We start from the raw sequence: 21,468 nt of genomic DNA, 5'->3' as shown, positions 1-21,468 counted from the left end.
ATAACATTTGACTGTGATATACAAATCATGAGTTGATTACATAGGTAAGTATTCAACACCAAGTGCCGCTTGTGCCTTTGATGTCTGGATGCTTTTAAAACCTTCAAAACGGGAGTGTCTCGTAATTATGTTCTTTTTAATTTCAAACCTATTGGACTTTAAACTTACGTGATTGCACTCGTCTGTAAGTTATGATATGACAGAAATGAGACCACATTTCGTGTCTTAATCCCCATTCATGTGATATGAAATGATACATAAAATATATAATGAATTTTATAGAATATCATCTGAAATTAAAACCTTCAAAAAGAAAGCAAACATCATATCTATGAACTTTTTTTATGATTTGCATTCATTTTGATAATCGAGTAAGTGAAAGATCTATTAAGTATGAACCGAACATTTGATCACCCATATCAGGTATTAAGCTGAAGGTTATACAATATGTGTTTTAAAGTTTGTACGAAAGACACGAAAATTAAATATAACCTTTCATTACAACTTTAGAATTAGATACAGTAGAGCCAATATTATAGAATAAACTGACATCATACAGCTGTTTTGTCCCTAGACTCGTCAGTAATTCTAAGGACCTAAAACTTAAAACCTAGGACGTGACAGAGAAAAATAAAAACGGATTGAAAGAAATGTCAAAATTAGGATAAAGAAATGAAGTAGTCCTATTATTAATAATTTCGTAATATTCATATATCTGTTGACTTCAAAAGTATATCAAGTATATGTGCTTATCCTGAGCCACGCGACCATATGAATCTCTTACGACGTTGTTAACAGATTAAGGCACAAAACATCTCTTAAGTTAGTCATTTTTTTGTATTTTTTGGGTACAACGCAGGTTTTTTTTCTCGTACAAATTAACTCTCATTTAATGCTGTTTATGAGTGTGAAAATTTGAAACTTGACAATGTATATTTAATATCAGGATTGTTATAACCCTTTAAAATTTTGATGCCAAATCGAGAAAGAGTGTACTAATGTAAATGCATAATAAACTTACTGCAAAAATAAGGTATTTTCGTGGTGCTTTAATTTCAGCGTTTTTAAGAAACAACTATAAGTTATCACATGATTTCATGGATGAATAATACTCATATATCCACATGTATCCAAAATACATGTCCATTTTAGGTTTTCATCATTTCAAGGGCCAGTAAATTCATTGTTTAACAATATCCACGAAAACGCAAATAAAAGCTCCACGAAAATTAATAAGTTTACAGAAATTGTCAGAAAATTACTTTTAAAACAGTAATTATGGAATAGAAAATGCTCAGTTTTACAGTATTTCTCCAAATATTGTCATCTCTAGCTTCGGCCACAGCGTGATATTTTCAACGGTTCAAATAACATACTCCCTCCAAACTTCACACAATTTTTGAATTCTGTCGATTCAACTTTGTTCTGGTACAAAATAGAAAACATATTTCAGGCAGTTGCTGGAACGACTTTAACGTTTCAGTACATTACTCCTACATCATTAACTATTTTTTTTTCTCAAACTGGACGAAATTCCCTCATTTGAATAGTGTTGGCACGTAATTCTATCAGTAAAATGTACATGCTCAATAAAGATATCTTGTACCAGTATGCTACCCCGAGAAGATTGTTATCACCTCCGCGTGTGTTCTCGGTACCGCCTTGTGGGTTGACCTGATCAGATATAATGTTGGATAAGTAATATCACCGGTACGGTAAGATAAGATTGACCTTTGACATCACAAAGTCACTGTATCGTTGATTTGGAGAATTAAAATCTTTTCAAAATGTATCGTCGGTGACATAACAACATGACAATCACCCACCAACATCGTTAATACATTTCTTATCCATACACGTGGAAGTCTAACTACCTTCGTGAGGATAGAATTTTCAAATCTTTCGGACCCATTGATTAAATAAATCCTACCTACTGGATTTCCGTTTCACCCATTAAACCTGCGACTACTTTCTTTATCTGTTGTGAGACAGGACCTTCCGTGGAGAAGGTATACATTTTCAAATTGCACGGTAATATAAATCGGGTTCCCTATATAACAAGGGATTCCACTAATCAATGAATGAAATCCGTTAGTCGATAGAGGGCCTAATGGAAGCTTTGTCTGAATAAACGTTACCGAGAAATGTTTCATCATTGTCGCTGTTGTCGGTGAATCATCGTGTAATTACATATGTGATGAAAATATGACTCCAAACAGGGATTAGTCTTCACATGTTCTAACCGTATCCTTTACATATCACATTTTGTTTACCTGTATAATATATACCTTCCTTTCAGAAATTAATTTTAACGTGTGGTTATCGCGTTTATGTAAATGAATTCGTACATTTATGTTTGGCCAAATAAAACTGTCATGTACAAACGTATTTTAAAAATCATACAGATTAAGTATTTTTTGAAATCCGATTGTCACGTGTTTGTGATTGCGTATCAATATGCTTGTGATAACAAACTATTTATTCTCATTAAAATCTAAATTTGTATTGGAAGTTGCTATTTAAATATGTGCACATTCTTCGAGATTGAAGGTAGTAGATGTTGCGGGTGGATTTTTTCAGTCCCCGAGGTTTTCCGTCAGCTGTATGCACTATTGACGAGACCTAGAAGAATGTATTTTAATTCCTTGTTGAGTTTTGCAGTATCTAATTCTAAATTTGTATTGAAAGTTGCTATCTAAATATGTCTTTTGTACAATCTTTGAGATTGAAGGTAGTAGAGGTAGTCCCAGAGGTGTTCCGTTAGCTGTATGCATTATTGACGAGTCCTAGAAGGACAAAACATATATATGATGTATTTTAATTCATTATTGAGTTTTGCAGTATCTAATTCTAAATTTGTATTGAAAGGGGCTATTCACTTGTTTGTCTTTTTGTTATTGCACATATCTAATATTATATAGTGGAGATGTTGTTAGCAGAAGGTTAACATTTTTTGCATTATGACGTCATAGCATTATGGCGTCATATGCAGAACTAATGTAAATGTTATGTGATAACAGAATCTCACTTATGTTTCCATTTCTTAAAATCTTAACGAAACCGTTAAGTTTTTAATATTACCTCTCCAAAAGGCACTCTAAAATGAAAAAAATCTCAGATTTGTTTCATAAATCACGTATTAGGAACCTCTATGTGTTTCTATTTACATTAACATCCTCAAGTATAAATTAGGGTTAACCAGTACTATCTATCAACATTACTTAAACTTCTCATTGAAAGGCTACATTACTGATAGTGATTCTGAAAACACTCCTATAAATGAATAATGCATGTTCAATCCTGGTTTAAAAACACCTCTGGTTATAAGTATTTTTAATAAAATGTGTCTATATTATGTCTGTTTTATTCATGTACATGTATGATGTTTATCGATAGTAATAACTTCTGTTTTTGTTCATTTATTTATGTTTATTTTTGTTCTTTTTGACACACCCAACTTTCACCATATTTTCTCTATGGATAAGAAAGTACTAAGACGTAACACATATCAACTGTAACTGCTACAAAAATAAATATAGACTTCGGGACAAGTTAGTCTCAAGTGTTTCACAAAAACATACTTACTGAAACGCTAGGGCCTGTCATAGTTGTTAATACATAAGTGAATCTTTAAAAACTATTGATTAAACGAAAACACGAAAATCGTGATACTGGGAACAAGCCCTTGAATATCGAATCAATCAGAGACATGTAAACAACATCGGTTGGGGATGTCGAATTGTTGTTATCCAGAAATGGAAAATTCACTATAGAGAAATTAAAAACATTACGCTAATCATACAGCTGTGTGGAAAGTTGTCCCTATACTTAATAATTTGTTTGTATAATTACTACTCATATTTTAGTATTGGAATATGGATAGATATGACTATAGTACAATCTGGGTACTATGGGTACGTCAATTTGAAATAGAATATTGGGTTGGTGCCTCTATCACAGTAAAGAGAGACTGAACAGGTTTTTCTTGTAGATTGGTTTGTCCTGATATTCCATATACACCTACTCAAGTTGTTGCTATGTTCAACTCCAGGTTGAGTTATTACTCAGAAAATGTATTTTCTTTTGATTTCTGTATATAAAAGTTTAAAACGATTGGATAAGGGTATAGATAAAGTGTTTTCTACAGGAAACGAAAAAAACAGTGCAAGGCGAGAGATATTTTTTTGCTGGCAATTTAAATCCGCAATTACCCATATAAGTATATGTCACCACTTTATTCAACAACAGAAGGTTGAGTTAATCACGATTTCTAAACAGCTGAATGCCAAAATGGCGTGGCATCAAGGCCTTCCTGTATTCGAATACAAAGACATGTGCCGTTTCATGTCGACAGAATCATGAACAATCTGTAATTTTTCATATGTGATATGTATTTATTACACACCTGAATATTTGAAATGTAGCTATTTTGTAACATAACATGGGATATGACGAATTGCTTGTATAAATTACCTGTCAATGAATGTTCATGGGCAAAAGGTTCATTATGATATACACGCAGTTACTTCCATTTGATATAACGGACCTGAGTGGCTTATGCCTATTTCTATCACAGACACACATTCTCATCGTCTCTACTAAACAGTGCTGGATACATTGATTTTAATTATAGACATACATTCATTGACTCTCTGATAAACAATGCTGGATGAAGGGATATGCAGCTAAACTGGTAAGGCAAAAGTAGACTCTTCCGTGGTTTATTTGTTTTTATGTTACAGTGTGGAAAAGGTAGACATGTTAACCAAGTGTACATAGACGAATCATTTAAAACGCCAGTGATGTGTATCCTGTAATTTTGTATCGATATCTTATTCCAATGTGATCGACATTTGTTTTACATAATTATATCAAGTTTGGACGTGTTGGACAAGTTTGGACGTATTGGACAAGTTGGACGTGTTGGACAAGTTTGGACGTGTTGGACAAGTTGGACGTGTTGGACAAGTTTGGATTTGTTGGACAAGTTGGACGTGTTTGATGTCCAATAGTTTGCCTGCTGATTCTATTGATTGTTGACCTTGTTCTACTTTGGTAACGTGACATTTTTACTTGACCAAAATTTACATGACGAATATCGTTGATAAAGCAAAAGACGCTTACTATCCCGCAACACCTGGTCTTAGCCTCCTTGTTCTTTTTCAGGAGTCTCCGTTAATTTTTTTCTCTTGTTCCTTTTTGCACAAGTGTCATCAATTTGGGTTTGCACTAAGATTCTAAAGACGAAGGTAGTCTATATTTGTCATTGTGATATATTTAGTTTTGTGCAATGTCGCCGTGATATGTTTCATAACAGTATAATGACACAGAGTGTGTTATGTTCTCATCATATTTTGTTGTCGATGCTTGTTCGCGTTCTTGTGTATCCTCTTTAAAAAAGTTGATACTGTGACGTATTTCATCCAATCAAGTACCTTTCTTACAAACCATTTTCATATCTAAAAATGTGAGTCATCAATTAACTACTTAAAAGAATTTAAAATGTCTCACTCCAATTCTTTATCACAATTGACTCTGTCTGACTGATAATATGGTAGTTACACATAGTGTAATGACTTAATATACTCTGGACAGTTTGATTAAAGCCGTATTCAGTGAACTGTTTCTGTTACCATAATAACCCTTAACATCATCATTATTGTTTAATTATAAGTACGGTATGCTTTACACCTAGCTTGTGACACAAGGCTCATCGTTTTATTATATTTTGATACATGAATAAACCTTGCTGTATTGTTAGCCTTATGTGGATGATATCGTGACATATTGTGTAATGTGTGATAGTATATATCATCTATTTCATGTTATCACAGAATATTGCGTATCGAGTCTTTAATGCTCAACCCTTACAGTATATTTCCGAACATTGGTGGTGCTGTCTTATACCTTAGTAGTGAAAAGTCTATATTGCATTTAGAGTGGCATAGATACATTCCAGATCACACAACAATATCATGACGTCATCTTAGCGCTGTGTTGATCTATGTTAACACAACGCTTGATGTTAGTTCTGCAATATTTTTGTAAATTAAAAAAAAATTAATCCATGATGCAAAAAATTGATTTTTTTAAAGAGTAATCAGTTTATTTTGAGCATACTTGTTTGTTTTTATTGGTTTTAAAAAATGATATGTCGAAAATGGATGCACGAAAATCGTTGAATTATTTGGTTTGGCCTTAGATTATCGCGATCCTGTACATAGGAATGTTCGTATCACAAAAGGATGTGACTGTTAAATACACATCCTGCTAAATTCAAATTATTCAAAGGAATAGAATAAGCAGATTGGGGAGTAAACTGATTTTAGTTCATGACTGAGCACGCACAGTATCGTACATTTATTTTTGTATGACTTTTGTGTATTTATTTTACCTAAACAAATTCAAAATGCATCTGTGTTTGTTCACGTGATGAAAATAAGTGGAGGTTATGAGATTGCCCTGTTGTGATAATAATTTAAGGCTTTTTAAAGGTTTTCAAGGCGGAAAATATATTGGTTCATCGTGAACTTGCATACTTTAAAGCGAAGACACAACGCCCCATTTATGCTACGGACTTATAAATGTGACTGTAGAGAATTGTGATTGATATACAACAACAATGATTACGTGTAAATATGATTGCCGTAACAAAAGTAAACACACAGACGGAATTTCGGTCGTAAACGCCACTCGAATTGGAATTATGATGTATGTCTCTCGTGACTTTTTGCAAATTTTTGATATCTTAATATATTTCGGTAACCATATATTAGATATTGAAGTATAATAAAAAGATCTATTCAGATTTTAGTTGTTACTTTAGTACGGGAATAAAGCATTAGATACTGCTAATGTTAGGTATTTCGGGCTAGTTTACCACGCATTGAAACCTAACCTACAGTATACTTAGTGTAGTGTCATTACATCAGGTTTTAACAACACGTGTTATGTGATATACTGTATAATCATCTGTTTTCTTGTGGGGTAATTTTCGTGGTTTTTTCAAGAAAATACGGTTTCGTGATCACTTAACTCCATGTTCAAATACCTGTATAGCCATATACATCTTCTTGTACCATTTCTAACAATTCATGGTCATATGAATTAATGTATTAAGAGCACACAACAAATTAACGAAAATAAATTTCCCGCGAAAATGAATGATTTTAAAGTATTCAAATGAACTGTCTCGCATAATAGCAAGTTAGAGTAAATATACTCCATGGATTCCAAATAGCCATGAAACTGTTATGTAGCATAATCAATGAAGTCGGTAGCAGAAGCTAGATTATCTGATCTTTCATTACGATTACGTTGTGTAAAAATAGACTTTTGTAATTCAACCTTCTCTTTCTACAAGTGTTTACTGTCGTTTACAGAATAGGGTGTACATACACTGTGACTATGCACCAATATCTTACTATAGTTCCAGGATACTTCTTATTATGCAAGTCGATATAGTCACGATATCATTTACAGGTCATCGAAACCAGACAGGAAATTACAGCAATTACGTAGACGGAATAAATCGATAAAGTTTCTCTGTCGCGATACTTATTACTGTTTCTTCCATTACAGAAAAATGAGTCAAGTTGTGGAACACGTCGTACAGACAAAGAGGTTAAATGACAAGACAAATCATCAAAGCGGACAGGAGGAGGATCAAAAGGACCTCCCACCTGTTTTCAATAAACGGTTGTTCGCAACACAAGGCAATGTGATCATTACAAGAGAGGCTCACAGGGTGATGACACGTAATGCAAAAGCTACAGAGAAAGGAGAGGAACGAAAATTGACAAAGTCTGAACTGTTATCTATGAGGACAGTGGTAGACGGTCTGAAACTTATACACAAAGGTCAAGATTATATCAAAGATGCTCTAAGCCATGTTGTTACCAGGGAGGACTACGACGCATTTGAGTACGTGGTTAAGAAACCTTGGGAGGATAAGTTATCGTGCTATTACATAGTAAACGGTGCAGTGGAAGTGACTTATGATATGAGTTCAAAAGAATCCAGGAATGTGTATCAACCGAACATTATCTACAGTCATGGCACTGGGGAATACCTGGGTATGGTTAATGCCGAGAGTAGAGACGAAGATATATCTCCGCCAGCTACGGTTTATACCAAAGAGAGATCTGAAGTTCTCAGAATAGACCGTGAACAATTTCACAGAATTGTCGAACAAACAAATGAAGTGCTAACCAATGAAATTAAGACATATTTTAATCATGGTGAAACTATTTTTAAGGAAATGCCCAACAGTTCCAAAGAGAAAATATTTCCTCTCATTGAAAAGCAGGTAAGACATTTGTTTCTGCAACATTTATTTTCTGAATTTTTTTGTGCTTACTATCATACAGTTTGCTAACTAGTTATATTGTGGGTTTTCCTTAACAAAATGTCATGCTACACTTCAGAAAGGGTTTAATTGTACCAGCTGCTCCCACTTAACTAACCGACTAAACTTTCTATATTGCCCCTTCTTCTTTTATATTGATTTTTCTTCGTTTGGTTGTCTACCTTCACACTGTCCCACTTTTGGCCCTTTTTGAGTGTTCGGTGCTGCCAGGAATGCTTTGGTTTTTGTCCCTGGTCGTCTTTAAATGACCAAGGCTGTTGAAAAGACGTTAAACATTATAGATCCAAACCAAATAAATCGAAGATGAATGTCGGTCGCAAATTCTGTACCAGGCACTAGTGAAACTATTTTTTACTAGTTACTGAAGATGTTGTATCGAATGGAATATTAATTTGTTATGTTATTGCCTGTTCCGAAAGGGAAATGTGACTATATACAAGATGTATTCAGGCATGGCTAAACATGGGGTGTTCACAGTATTTATCGGAATCCTATTTCATATTTAATTAAGATGAGATATTTACAAGAAAAGAATATCTAAACAAACGTGTTGACGTCATAACTAAACAAATGTGATGACGTCATATGTAAAGAAACGTGTTGACGTCATAATTTTTGTGACGTTATTGTAACAATCTTGCACATACAACATTTTTTACGAATATGGATGGTGTATCTATTTTGATAAATGATTTAGGCTCATATTTGAACTAAACTATACATAAAACGCTAGGTTCTCTAAACTTGCACTTTGCAAATCATTTTTCAAAAATAAATAGATAAATGAATAGTTGAAAACTAGATTGAAACTAATTGCCTTTACTTAAATGGTTGATGCAGTTCAGCTTTGTTCTGTTTAATTACTTCTATTGTAGCTGAAGACAGGCTATGATAAAAATCATGACATGAAAGTGTCAAAAGCGGTTGAATAATAGGTATTATTGAACAAAAACAGAAATTTACCATTACATCTTAATCAGTGACGTCATAAACAGAACTTACAGAATTTACTGATGCACAAATTTATATCATTGAGCGAATTTGCCAAAAGTCGATCATGCAATTAAATTCGATTGCACTTAATTAAGTACGCCTATGACTAAATCATACGAAAACATTAAAATCAGATAGAGAATTCTTTGTTCCTGATCACCTTTAGTGCGATTTCACACCTCGTCTCAGCAGGGATATCGTATTTCAGTATGTCCATTTGGTATATTGAGCAAAACTCCACTGTTGACAATGCTTTGGTTTAGATTGAAAAAAGAATTAACACACTTTTCCCATTTGCACTGTCAGAGCACCTTATCAGGATCAATGAGCAGACATGGGTCTTTAATTCATTTGATGTTACCTTTGGCTTAATTAAATAACCTATTAGCAATAAAATCATCACATTTTTACGGTTTAAATGATTTTTAATTACATGAGAAAAAATGACATTTAATATGTTCGGACTTGTGATAAGTGCTTGTAATATAAAACAGATATTATAAAGGGGAAATCGAATCCTTATGTTGAAATACATGTAATTATATTGATACGACAGTGATTAATTTTGGTGGCATAAACATTCAGGATCTTTATGAATAAACGTTTGGCATCACACAGCGATTCACGCACAAATACACCTGTACTTTCATAAAATTAATGGTCTCATTCGTACACAGTTTACAGAGTGCCATAAGTTCTCTTCGTTTGTAAAAGGACTTGATTTTTCCCGTTGCATGATTGTATGGAGCGACTGTCTCGTCCATGAAAGGTCAGCTTCTCCAAATAACAAATGCCAATGGTTTGAAAAAAAATCATAAGATGTCCCCACCTCAACATATGATTTCCATTCCTTTCTTTTCCCCTCAAAACAACTTTCTGTGATGTCCTATTTTATTTTTTTAGTCAAAATTATTTTCTGCGTTTACCGATTGTCAAAATATCTTTCCGAGGTTACTGCATATTGAAGTGATTTTCAGAGTGTCTGAATGTGTAAATCTTTATAATTTTTACTAAAGGTTTTGAACATTGTTAAGTGAATACTGGTAACCACAGAAAATATCTCACTGTGTCACTGAATTTTCAAAATTAGTCCCGTTGTTCCTGAATGCTTAAGATATTTTCCATGTTTACTGAATGTTTAAGATACTTTCTATGATTCCTGAATGTTTAAGTTATTTTCCATGGTTAATGAATATTTACTTTTAAGATATGCAGGTTGATGTCGATGGGGAAGTTTAATATTCGCCGCAATGTTTTCATTTGGTAATGTCATATATCCTTATGTGAAGTGAAGAGTGACGTGTCTGATACTCGTTAGTTGATCACGTGGTCTGTAGTTGTTAAACTGATTCACATTTCGGGAAACATGACATTATTTTCTTATAATGACCAATGTTAACATGCCGGGTGTTGTCAACTAAGCATAAGAATCTTGTTCTTCTGGAACACATGGTCCTTTTCTCCTTGTGCGTTTTCTGTGATATCTGTTTAAATCTTCTTTTTTTCGTGTTTCTCCTGAGTTATCTTTCCTATTGGGCTTCTAAATTCCTGTACGGAAAGAAAGGTCAGCTAGTATCATCTTCAGTTACAAATAAATCTTGACTACAAAAGTTACCGGCGAACATTTTCTCCCTGAACAACATACGCCAATCGTTGTGTGCTATGAACACTATTTATTCATGTCACGTTAATTACCAGTTTAAGAGATCGCGTGTTTACAGTTCTCTATATTAAAATTGCAGGAATATCCTCCAAATAAAGTCATCATTGAACAAGGGGAGATCGCGGATTTCCTGTATATCATCAGATCTGGTGAGTTGAGTATAAAAATGTGCTAGGGTTCTCTATATATTTCGAGAGTTGCTAACACAATCATTGTATTTCTATATAACTGTCTTCATTTTGGTATATAATATATTATTTTAGAATAATTATTTTTATGAGGGATAAAAGATAAAATTTTGACTTGGATTTTGAAAGAAAGTGTCAATAAAAATATATTTTTTTGTTTAAAAAAATCCGCGACATTTGAGCATCATTAAAACATGTTTTACAAAATATTTGAAATATCAAAGGAAGACAAATATTTATTGATGAATCGAATCTTGAACTTCTTGAAGTAAATGTACACACACACACACACACACACACACACACACACACACACACACACACACACACACACACACACACACACACACCAACACACACACACACACACACACACACACACACACACATATATATATATATATATGTCTGGAAAATAAAGAGATACCGTAATTAAGAACAAGATGACAGATGATCTTCGGGATAAAAAAATATTTAAAATGAATACCACCATTTATTTCGACAAACGGCGTTCCCTGTAAGATTAAAAACATAAATTACAAAAAGGAAAGAAAAAAGTGTGAAGTGAAGGTCAATTGATATCTTTTGGTTGTGAATATATTTAGGTAAATGTACATAAAATTGGTCTTTCTTTGTGTTCCTCATTTTCCAAACTGTTTACTTCAATATGATATATATATATTTATCGACTCATTATACGTAGCTAATGACGTTCAAAAAAGACATAAATCGATGTTATTAGAACATTATTGTCCTGCTAATGACAGTGGTTTACGTGTCTTACGATGTGGAACATGAATCGCGTGATGCAAATTAAGCTCGGAATGATATGGTGGTTGTTGGTAAGACGAATAGTAACAGCTGTATGTAAACCCTTACTATCTCTTTGACCAGGGAATTCACTTCCATTGAAGATATTATTGTCTACGTGAAATGTTCCACACACGATGATTGCTGATAATACACTATGATAAATCGTTTACTTTATTATCTATATGTCTATGTTTTTTCCTTTTAGGTCGGTGTCAATGTGAGAGGGAGGTGTTCATTCCAGAGTCTAATATAACAGCGCTGTTTTACATATCCTGTCGGGAACCAGGTAAACCACAAATATAAAACTTCACACTTATATTAACTGGTTAACACTAATGAAACGCTCAAAACAAAACAACTTAGACATTTAAATCATACATGTTATTTCTTTTGGAAATATGCTATCAGTTTGTCAATAATGAAGTTATTCACAATTGCACGTATGGCTATATAACTGTGATCAAAGAGAATTTATGAAAAAAAACACAACACGAACACAGAAATTGAAAGGCATTCGTTAATATTTTTGGGACTTGATTTTGATATAGTCTTTCTTATTTTGCGCACGGCATTATGACACACGTTTTTAGAATAAGCATTCGATTTATAATATAGCTACTACAAGGAGCTTTTTACCCCACAGCCCGAAAGGGTGTGGGGTATTGCGATCACGCACGGCGTCCGTCCGTCTGTCCGTCTGTCTGTCTGTCCGTCCACAATTGCATACCGCTTATTATCTCAAAAACTGCATCAACGGTCATCGCCATTTTCACTGGGGATGTTGGGCCTATGGACCTACACAACCCTATTGTTTTTCGTCGTCGCTCGATATCCAATACGGCAGTTACGGCCGGCATCTTGAATTTGCATTCCACTCATTGTCTCAAGAACGGCAACACCGATGGTCACCATTTTCACTGAGGATGTTGGGTCTATGGACCTACACAACCCTTGGTTTTTCGTCGTCGCCCGATATCCAATATGGTGGTTACGGCCGCCATCTTGAATTTACATTCCGCTTATTATCTCAAGAATGTCGGATGAGAACAAGACCTGAAACTTTCGTAGGTCCATAGGCCCAACATCTCCATTGAAAATGGAGATTCGCAGTGATGTCATGACATAATGAGCGGAATGCAAATGCCAACAAAAATCTACAGGCTTATTTACGTCCATAGAGCCAAAATGCTCAGTGAAAATGGTGATCTCCGGTGATCTCATTCTTGCGATAACTTTCCACTCACCCAAACCACACATTTCCAACTTTATAATAGGGCTGTGAGGTATTGTCTGCGTTTGCGGAGCTTTTTTTCTTTCTTGATAGACAATGACTGTAGCGTTATTTCTACAAATGTTTATGTTGTTCATTACAATAAAGATTGTATATTCAATATTATGCACACAAGGAAATGAAGTAATTTGCAGAACCAAAATAAATAGATAAGTGAAGAAAAAAGTGTTTGATGAATCACAAAGGCAAACAAGAATAAAACAAATGTCAAAGTTGGGCAATATCTTACTGTAAAAAGGAACCGTTTACAACGTTTGATTATCAGCTACGTGTATACTTGTGTATCAGAGACTAGGTGTCTTACCTTTATCCAGATGACTTCTTTGGCGAGGAATGTCTGTTAGATATGGAGCCAAGCTATGCCAGAATAACGACTACAAGTTCAACTGTCTGTTACAAGATCCCAAGGTAAGGGGCATACTTTGTTACATCCATGTAGCATTTTCCAAAGTATGGTATTAAAAAACAAAGAGTTATGGAACTTTCCAAAAGATCGTTGAATAGATGTGATTTTTATTATTTCGCTGCTTTGAATGAAGTCTGGTTTTGTCATTTCAATCAAAGTGCCGTATTATGAATGATCTTGAATGCATCAAAATGCGATATATATATATATATATATATATATATATATATATATAGAGAGAGAGAGACAGAGAGAGAGAGAGAGAGAGAGAGAGAGAGAGAGAGAGAGAGAGAGAGACTATATGGTCCATGTCTTACAATATAAGCTGTATTTTGTCTCGGGAAAGAAAGACAAGGGTCGCTCGCCACTTTTGTCTTTCTTCAACCTCACCAAAATGCAGCTTATGTTTTAAGACACTGACAATTCATTCTATTTATCCTGCAACACTGACTGAAAATCGACTATTGAATTTTAAACAGTTTTTTTGTTCAATCTCTCTTTAACCAATGTTGACGTTACGCTGAATTTTGCGTGATGGCGGACTTCACAGTAATTGCAATCGCACGGAAATATAATTCCAAACTTCAATGGATATAACAGCGATTTTATGAATTTTCATAGATCAACATGTTCAAATATAAAATATATTATTTCAATAACTTTTCATATTTCTTAACGTAATATTTAAGTAAATTCAGAGAGTAATTCTGTTGAATTACTGCACCTGCTAAAATACAGCTGTTTTCCCTCACTGACGATTCCAGTAAAAATGTATGTGGCAGGTGTTGCAGAATAAACTTGTATATAGAGTAAATTAACAGGCGAAATGATAGAACAAGATAACTGTATGTATATGTGTTCGTGTGTTGTAGAGTAGCGTTCCAAGTTCTGAGCAAGGAAATCCTTGTCCGGTATGTGGAGGAACACCGGCATGACTTCCCACCAGAACATTCCCTGATGGATCGCGGATACCGAAACACTCTCTGGAACAATTACAAATTCTATCAAATTAAAGAGACACTCAAAGAAAAGGGAAAACTTCATTACATGTGTACTTCAAACGGCTGTAGTGTTGAAACCAGACCTCCTTCTGCCAGGTACATATGACACAAAAAATTCAGGTATTTTGTATGCTGGGTTGTGGGGTATTCAACCACTTCATATCGACACGTTTTCACAGACTTTGATTTTGATTTCATCTTGCGAACACCATATATTGTTGTGGAGACTACTTAGGGGTGTTTCTGGTAACTTTACTGTGATAATAAACTACATATACATGTAAATATATCTGGTTATTTTCCATTTATGATAAACTACTAACATATACTGTTTATATATGGACAGTATCCTTTATAGTAGCCTACCAACAGATATATATCCGGATACTTTTAAGGCCCTCATATGTGTGATTATAACTGCTATAATTTCATTGTATTTCTCGTGTTACAGTCTACATTATATATATTATATATATATATATATATATATATATATGTATATATTATATACTAAATAATGTTTATTACACGTACAGTGTTCCATAGATTTGGCTATATAGTGTAGTACATATGTGGCGCTATACCATATACATAGTATTCTTTTAAATATTAATTCCAGTGACCAATATAAAGAGAACATGTACAGATTCATCATGAAAGGAGCACAGTATACGCCATTCCGTGTGAGATCTGCCGCGTATCCCAGGCGACAAACAGACCATCAAAACCGCCAGCGACCAGCGACAGCCATGGAAATGACAACACGTCATGGTTATGATGACGACGACAACAGTTCAGACGATGACGAAGAAAATGAAGAAGATTTTAATAACGGTAACGGACATTATGTTTGTAAATTTGAACCAAAAATGCATGGTTGCCTTTTTCTAGTTATGATCTTGCTCGACCACAATACCCAGTAACTCATTATTTTAACTATAAAAAAATTGTGTAAAATATGAATTCAAACATTCTATAGACAACTTATAAGGTACAAATTCAACGTTACATTTCAATTAACGATTTATTCGATCTCGACCTAGAAACGCTTCGGAAAAAGAAGAGTACTCATAATATATACTGATGTACTGATATTTTACAAAATGCTTGTGATGAGCAAAAATGCTTCTGATATCTATGTGTAACGAATTTTCTATTGTCTTAAACATTGCATTCATTTCGAGTTAAGCTAAGGTCATAGGTCTCGGAGCAACAATTTTATCAACGTTGTAGCAGATGTTGATTTTGTTGTGTTGTATATACGCATTGATATACTCTACTTTTATTGTCCAATAGACGCTGACCTTTTAGAAAGAGACAAGGATGAGAATGGAAATACTAAATTTGAGAGTGCACTTCTCGGTTCAGAACTTGCAAAGACGCTGGAAAAACACTACCCAAAGGTATCTAGCAGTATACCAATCACATGGCAATAATTTACTGATTTATGTAAATCATCAAACAATGGAACTATACAACAAAAGTAAACTTTTATATTTTTTAAACCAATTAGTTAAAGTTGTATGTTTTGCCGTCTGCTGCTAAGATTCCTTCTATTTCTATTTAACAGTAGTTTCCAATTAATAAATTCTGCATTTATCGACGATAAAAAGACTGAATTCGATCTATAAGTCAAAGAATTCATATTAGAACAGATAATCCAGTCAGTTTTTATCATTAATCAAAGACTGATCTGATGCAGGTGTCGATAATGTAGGAGATTTCTATTGTAACAAATAAGCTGATGGTAGGTGATATATAATCTAATACAACTTAACATAACTAAAGTAGTCTATGTTTAGTTATTGCAATGTTTTGTAATTTAAATAACATTCACGTCATAACTTTGTCCTTACAGAATTTTATAAATTTGAAATTAGATTTAATTAAAGCATATTTTGAAAATTACATTCAGGTTGGTAATGTCAACAGAATAGAAGTTCTTATAACACAATCAGTAAAAATTTAGAGCGAGAGTGTGACGTTCCGGTGTTTACACGGTCACCTGTATCAGACAATCTGTTTACCATCTCGTCACACTATTTTCGACATTGGTGTACATAGGATTATAGTGCAGCCGAAAAAGTTGGTCGATTCTTTACCATCTCGTACACTATGTACGTCAGTGCTAGTATGCTCCATACTGATCATTTGTCTGATGGTGATCGTGTAGACATCGAAACGTCACACTCTAATCTTCAACTTGTTGTGTCATAAGAACTTCTATTCTATAACTATAACATTTCATGTTCATAATTTACTGTGGCTCTTTAGACATATAACATTTTATTATCATTTTGTTCTTAACAGTTTTTTCCAATTCAGCAAAACTAAAACATTTTATGTTTAGAATTTATTGTGTCATTCCTAATGGACATTTTAGAAATATACCGTATTCCTTTACTTTTCGTACTTAATTAATGTGTTGTTTAATATGAACCTCAGACTTCACCAACTGAAATATCTGATAAGAAGTGAGTGATATTGTTGTTGGCATCAAGATTTACAAAGGAAAGATCTCAATTCAAAATTTAAAAAAAAATTTAGATTACATATCATATCAATATCCATATTTTAGATAATTATTTTTCGTCCATTTATTATTCATTCAATTCGTTGGTACTTTAAATCCAGAATCGATGGGTCATTGAAATGAAAAAAAATAATGAACAAAACAGAATAAATGTTGACATGAATTATAGTACTAGTGGATTCTGTGGGCACGATTCATCCATGAAATCGATGTAAACGAAAATATTCATTTTTGGAAAATCACGATATTTGAGCCCTAAGAAGTATATGGTTTTAAAATACGTAAGACAAGAAATCGAAAGTGCTGACTTACTGGTGATGTCTGACGAAACACTAATCACATTTCTCCTAACGGAACGATCAGTAGTGATGCTTACATTGTTCACGACAATACTTAGTATTTGTGTTCGATACTTTTGTACTATTATACAGGTTAACTACAAGAAAATTCGAAACGTATTGAAGGTAAAAAAATGCATGAACATACTAACAATGCATGTGTATGTGTGTATTTACTTAATTATTTAACAACTGTAAAAATGGAAAGTTCTTCGATGCTCCAAATTCCAATTTGCCAAACAGGCGGTTAAACAAAACCATGTATCCAGGAACATAGTCTCATCAAATTTCACTGCCTATTTGAATAGAGTAATATCATTTGTAAATCAGTAAACGATTCCTTAGACGAACTTTCCCATTTTACATGTTATTTTGTATACAAAATTGAATATTAGTGCATGGATATTAACAGACATAGCAATTGTGTGTGTGTGTGTGTGTGAAAAAGTAATTGAAATCATCGGCAAAGGATTTACAAACAATTGTTTATTCAACAGCGATAAAATGGCATTAGAGCGTTTCAGCAAGTGACAAAAGCTGTTTCATAAACAAATGATCCCGTAATATGCTAGCCAGTGATACTGAATGCTTATAACGTACGTGTGTTGTGTTTCCTTCCACGAGTTTGATCTATTTGACACACCGTGAAAAAAGTGTCCTTATTGATGTGTATATTTTTGTGGCTTTGAAAGGTTTCTTAAAAATTGTGATAATTCCACCCACTATTTGGTAGGAGAATATACATTTGGTAAATACAAATAATTAGAATACAAATTGTTGAATAAAAAGGACATTTTGGTGATTACGAAGCAACAAGAAAATACCGATATGTGAACATAATCATAATCCAAACCCAATAAAACTAGGGTCAAACAAGAATAATAGAGAACTTTACACGGTGACTCCTGAAAAAGTACAAGGCGAATAAAACTAGACGTTCCGGAAAAGTAAGCGTCTTCTGCTTCATCGACCATGACACCCACCATGTAAATTCTAGTCAAACCAGTATTAAGAATAACATATTGTACATCAGTAATTTTGCATTTTGTACATACGAATGTGTCAACATGTATCAGTTAGTTCAACGTAGTTGAAAGGATAGCACGTATTTCCTTTAAACCCAGCTTCCCACGGTATACATTTCATCTTATGTTATTCGGTATGTTTTGTTTTTACCTTGTACTACCTATATGTCATAGTACTTCGATGTTTCAAATTCAGAAACATTGAGACCTAGATGCATATATACAATGTACAATGTAGATATCCTATTATTATGCATGTACGTAGCTGCAAGTCTACACACACACACACACACACACACACACACACACACACACACACACATATATATATATAGCGTGATCGTCAGTAATTTTCTTAGTATAATAATAAGTTTGTACTCAACAGAATGCATGCACATGCACGGTTGTTTGAATATATTAAAAATAATTTATGAAAAGTTGTCATGTCTATCATTGAGTCAAACATGTTAAGCATTCAAGATCTTGTTGTTTTATTTGAATTTTCAGAAGTGCAATCAATCTACAAACTGCATGGCAATTAATTTGAATTATTCAATTGCAATTTCACAAACTTCTCCAATGCTAATAAATTCAGAATAAGAAAATGATTTGGGAATAATGATTCTGATGTATATTATACTTCATGGCACTGTATAATGAACTCTAGATTAAATACAGTTGTTTTGAAATCTTTTTTAATCTTAGATGCCTTATAAATAGCAATTCTTGTGAAATGAAGCTATAAAGAATATTTTTATTACAATGATGCCGTAATGAACTGGGCAAACATGCGATGTAAAAATACATCATTAAAATAACCGTTTACCAATTATATCCAAAGGGCATTGATGATAAGGAGGCGTTACTGGAACTTTTAGACGAGAACAGTGAACTCAGCAAGCATCTAAAGAAAGCCTGGGAAACCACAGACGTAACAGTAGAGGAGAAAGAGGGGTTCATGGTAATAGATAGTTTTTGAAGTATTTTAATTTTTATTTATCACCAAAAGGATAAGGAGACCCAGGAATGAACATTGTCTTCATCGAATTGATAACGACATTGCATAATCGTCGTTTGCTTCCCGGCATTGATAAAAATGTATTTTACTGGAAAAAAAACAAGAGGAAAATACCAACATATTAACATAATCATAATCCAAACTCATATTCAATAAAACTATAGCAAAATATGAACAAAAGAAGGTTTAACTTCCGCAAATACAAGAAGAAAATAAGGCGTTTCGGAAGAGTAAGCGTAAAACCACTATATGAGTGTTTATGGTTTATTACTAGAAGGATTCGGCTCCTGACTTGATCATTATTAAACTTATCACAATACTTACTTGTTTTTATCTCGTACTTTGCTAATTCTTATCTTTTTAACCCCGAACAACACTATTGAGCTTTTAGTGTGTTAAACATACCCTTGTAAATATCGAGATATATTCGTTCTGGAAAATATGGAAATATTTATGGCAATTTTTGTTACAAACAATTACTAGGTTTTGTTTACAACGAAAAGGGTATAACGTTAAAAATATGTAGTTTTTTTCAAATTATCAGAAAAACGGTGTTCTTGTTACGATGAAGTCCGATGATATCGTTCGGAAGGCAATGGCGATGGCTGAAAAACAGGTTCATCAGCGAGGCAAGGGCAACAAGCAAGAAGAAGAAGAGTGAGTATAATATGACTTAAATACAGTCTTAAGTATTTCCAGACAGCAGGCTATGCAGACAAGAGGGTTCTCACAACATGTCTAAACACTAATATCAGTTCCACATACTCGTAATAAGCGTCATTATATAAAAATATATTTATATAAACAAGAGGAAAAGTGCACAGGTGATACATATTATAGTTGATCTTTCATATACTGTATAGTAATATAGTGCTAATATTTGGCGTTTTACCCCAGTTTGAGCTGGTTTGGATATTATACATATCTAAAGTGTGTATAAATTGTGCCCAGGTATACAAGTATAACAAATATTTTCAGTGTTTACCTTTGCGCTTTCTTTTTAACCTCCAATATAGCGAAAACTAGTCCCTGGTGAATACTATCAATTATTTTCTATCGTTACCTTAGATTTGAAGTGTAATGTTGTGTTTTTTATTACTTATGGAGTATAAGTATCACATAATCCTTCGTCTTCATTCGTTTATTTCTTCCTTTTACATGTCAGTGTACCAGTCATACATTAGCTTTTAAACAATATATGCAGCAATTATCATTTATTGCGAGTCGTGTTTTAAAAAAAAAGGACACGAAATGCGGCAGTCCCTTTTCATTAACAAGATTACATGACAGATAGATGCAACTGTTTCCTGTTTCAAAGAAAGCTCTTCGAAAGAATAGCACTGAGACAATGCATGCCCTTGGGATTTGGTCTTCCTATATTTTCGTGTATCAATTTCCAGTCACAAGGGCTACATTTGATTTTACTTATGTACAAAGTCAGTAGGACGAAATGATATACATGTGAACTATAAAATGATAGCGTGAAAATTGTTATTACATCGATGTTGTTAAAACGAATTTCTTGTTTACAATTCTTAGCTGGGACACCATTCTACAAGCAGAGAATAACCAGGCAAAATTTATGATGTCTGCGAACAAAATGAGGATAAACATTCTCCGTGATAAACTTCTGGTCATAGATAAAAAGAGACGAAAGGCTATACAACAACGAGTAAGAAACGGAAGTAAGGTGGACTATAAGTACACCCCTAGCAAGTTCTTACTGGGTGTTGCTGAAGAAACCACAGAGACTCCACGTCCGGCCATTACGGTAAGTTATTTAGCTTTGAAGTTTACATCTACCGTAATCGACGATGATGTATGCCGTTGA

General features: G+C 33.6%; 1 protein-coding gene across 1 annotated transcript; it reads left to right on the top strand.

The window, feature by feature from the left end:
* Positions 1 to 7,585: 7,585 nt before the first annotated feature.
* Positions 7,586 to 21,468, top strand: LOC132557120 (uncharacterized). Its single transcript, XM_060221608.1, has 10 exons — positions 7,586 to 8,308; positions 11,104 to 11,173; positions 12,231 to 12,311; positions 13,631 to 13,724; positions 14,595 to 14,819; positions 15,343 to 15,557; positions 16,020 to 16,126; positions 19,461 to 19,580; positions 20,182 to 20,294; positions 21,177 to 21,468. The coding sequence occupies exons 1-10, from the start codon at positions 7,586 to 7,588 to the stop codon at positions 21,466 to 21,468; spliced, it is 2,040 nt and encodes a 679-aa protein (XP_060077591.1).

The sequence above is a fragment of the Ylistrum balloti genome, unplaced genomic scaffold, assembly GCF_031769215.1.
Source record: "Ylistrum balloti isolate Yb309-2 unplaced genomic scaffold, AGI_CSIRO_Ybal_v1 Utg370626, whole genome shotgun sequence".
NCBI lineage: Eukaryota > Metazoa > Mollusca > Bivalvia > Pectinida > Pectinidae > Ylistrum > Ylistrum balloti.
Note: the sequence above shows the minus strand (reverse complement) of the source record. Positions and strands in the feature narration are given on the sequence as shown.

What these genes read in the sequence shown, in the direction of transcription:
- LOC132557120 (XM_060221608.1), top strand. Translation starts at nt 7,586, where the DNA reads ATGAGTCAAGTTGTGGAACACGTCGTACAGACAAAGAGGTTAAATGAC. An exon ending in GTCTGTTACAAGATCCCAAG is followed by an intron (nt 13,725 to 14,594) that starts GTAAGGGGCATA and finishes CGTGTGTTGTAG; the next exon opens with AGTAGCGTTCCAAGTTCTGA. An exon ending in TGGAAAAACACTACCCAAAG is followed by an intron (nt 16,127 to 19,460) that starts GTATCTAGCAGT and finishes TTATATCCAAAG; the next exon opens with GGCATTGATGATAAGGAGGC.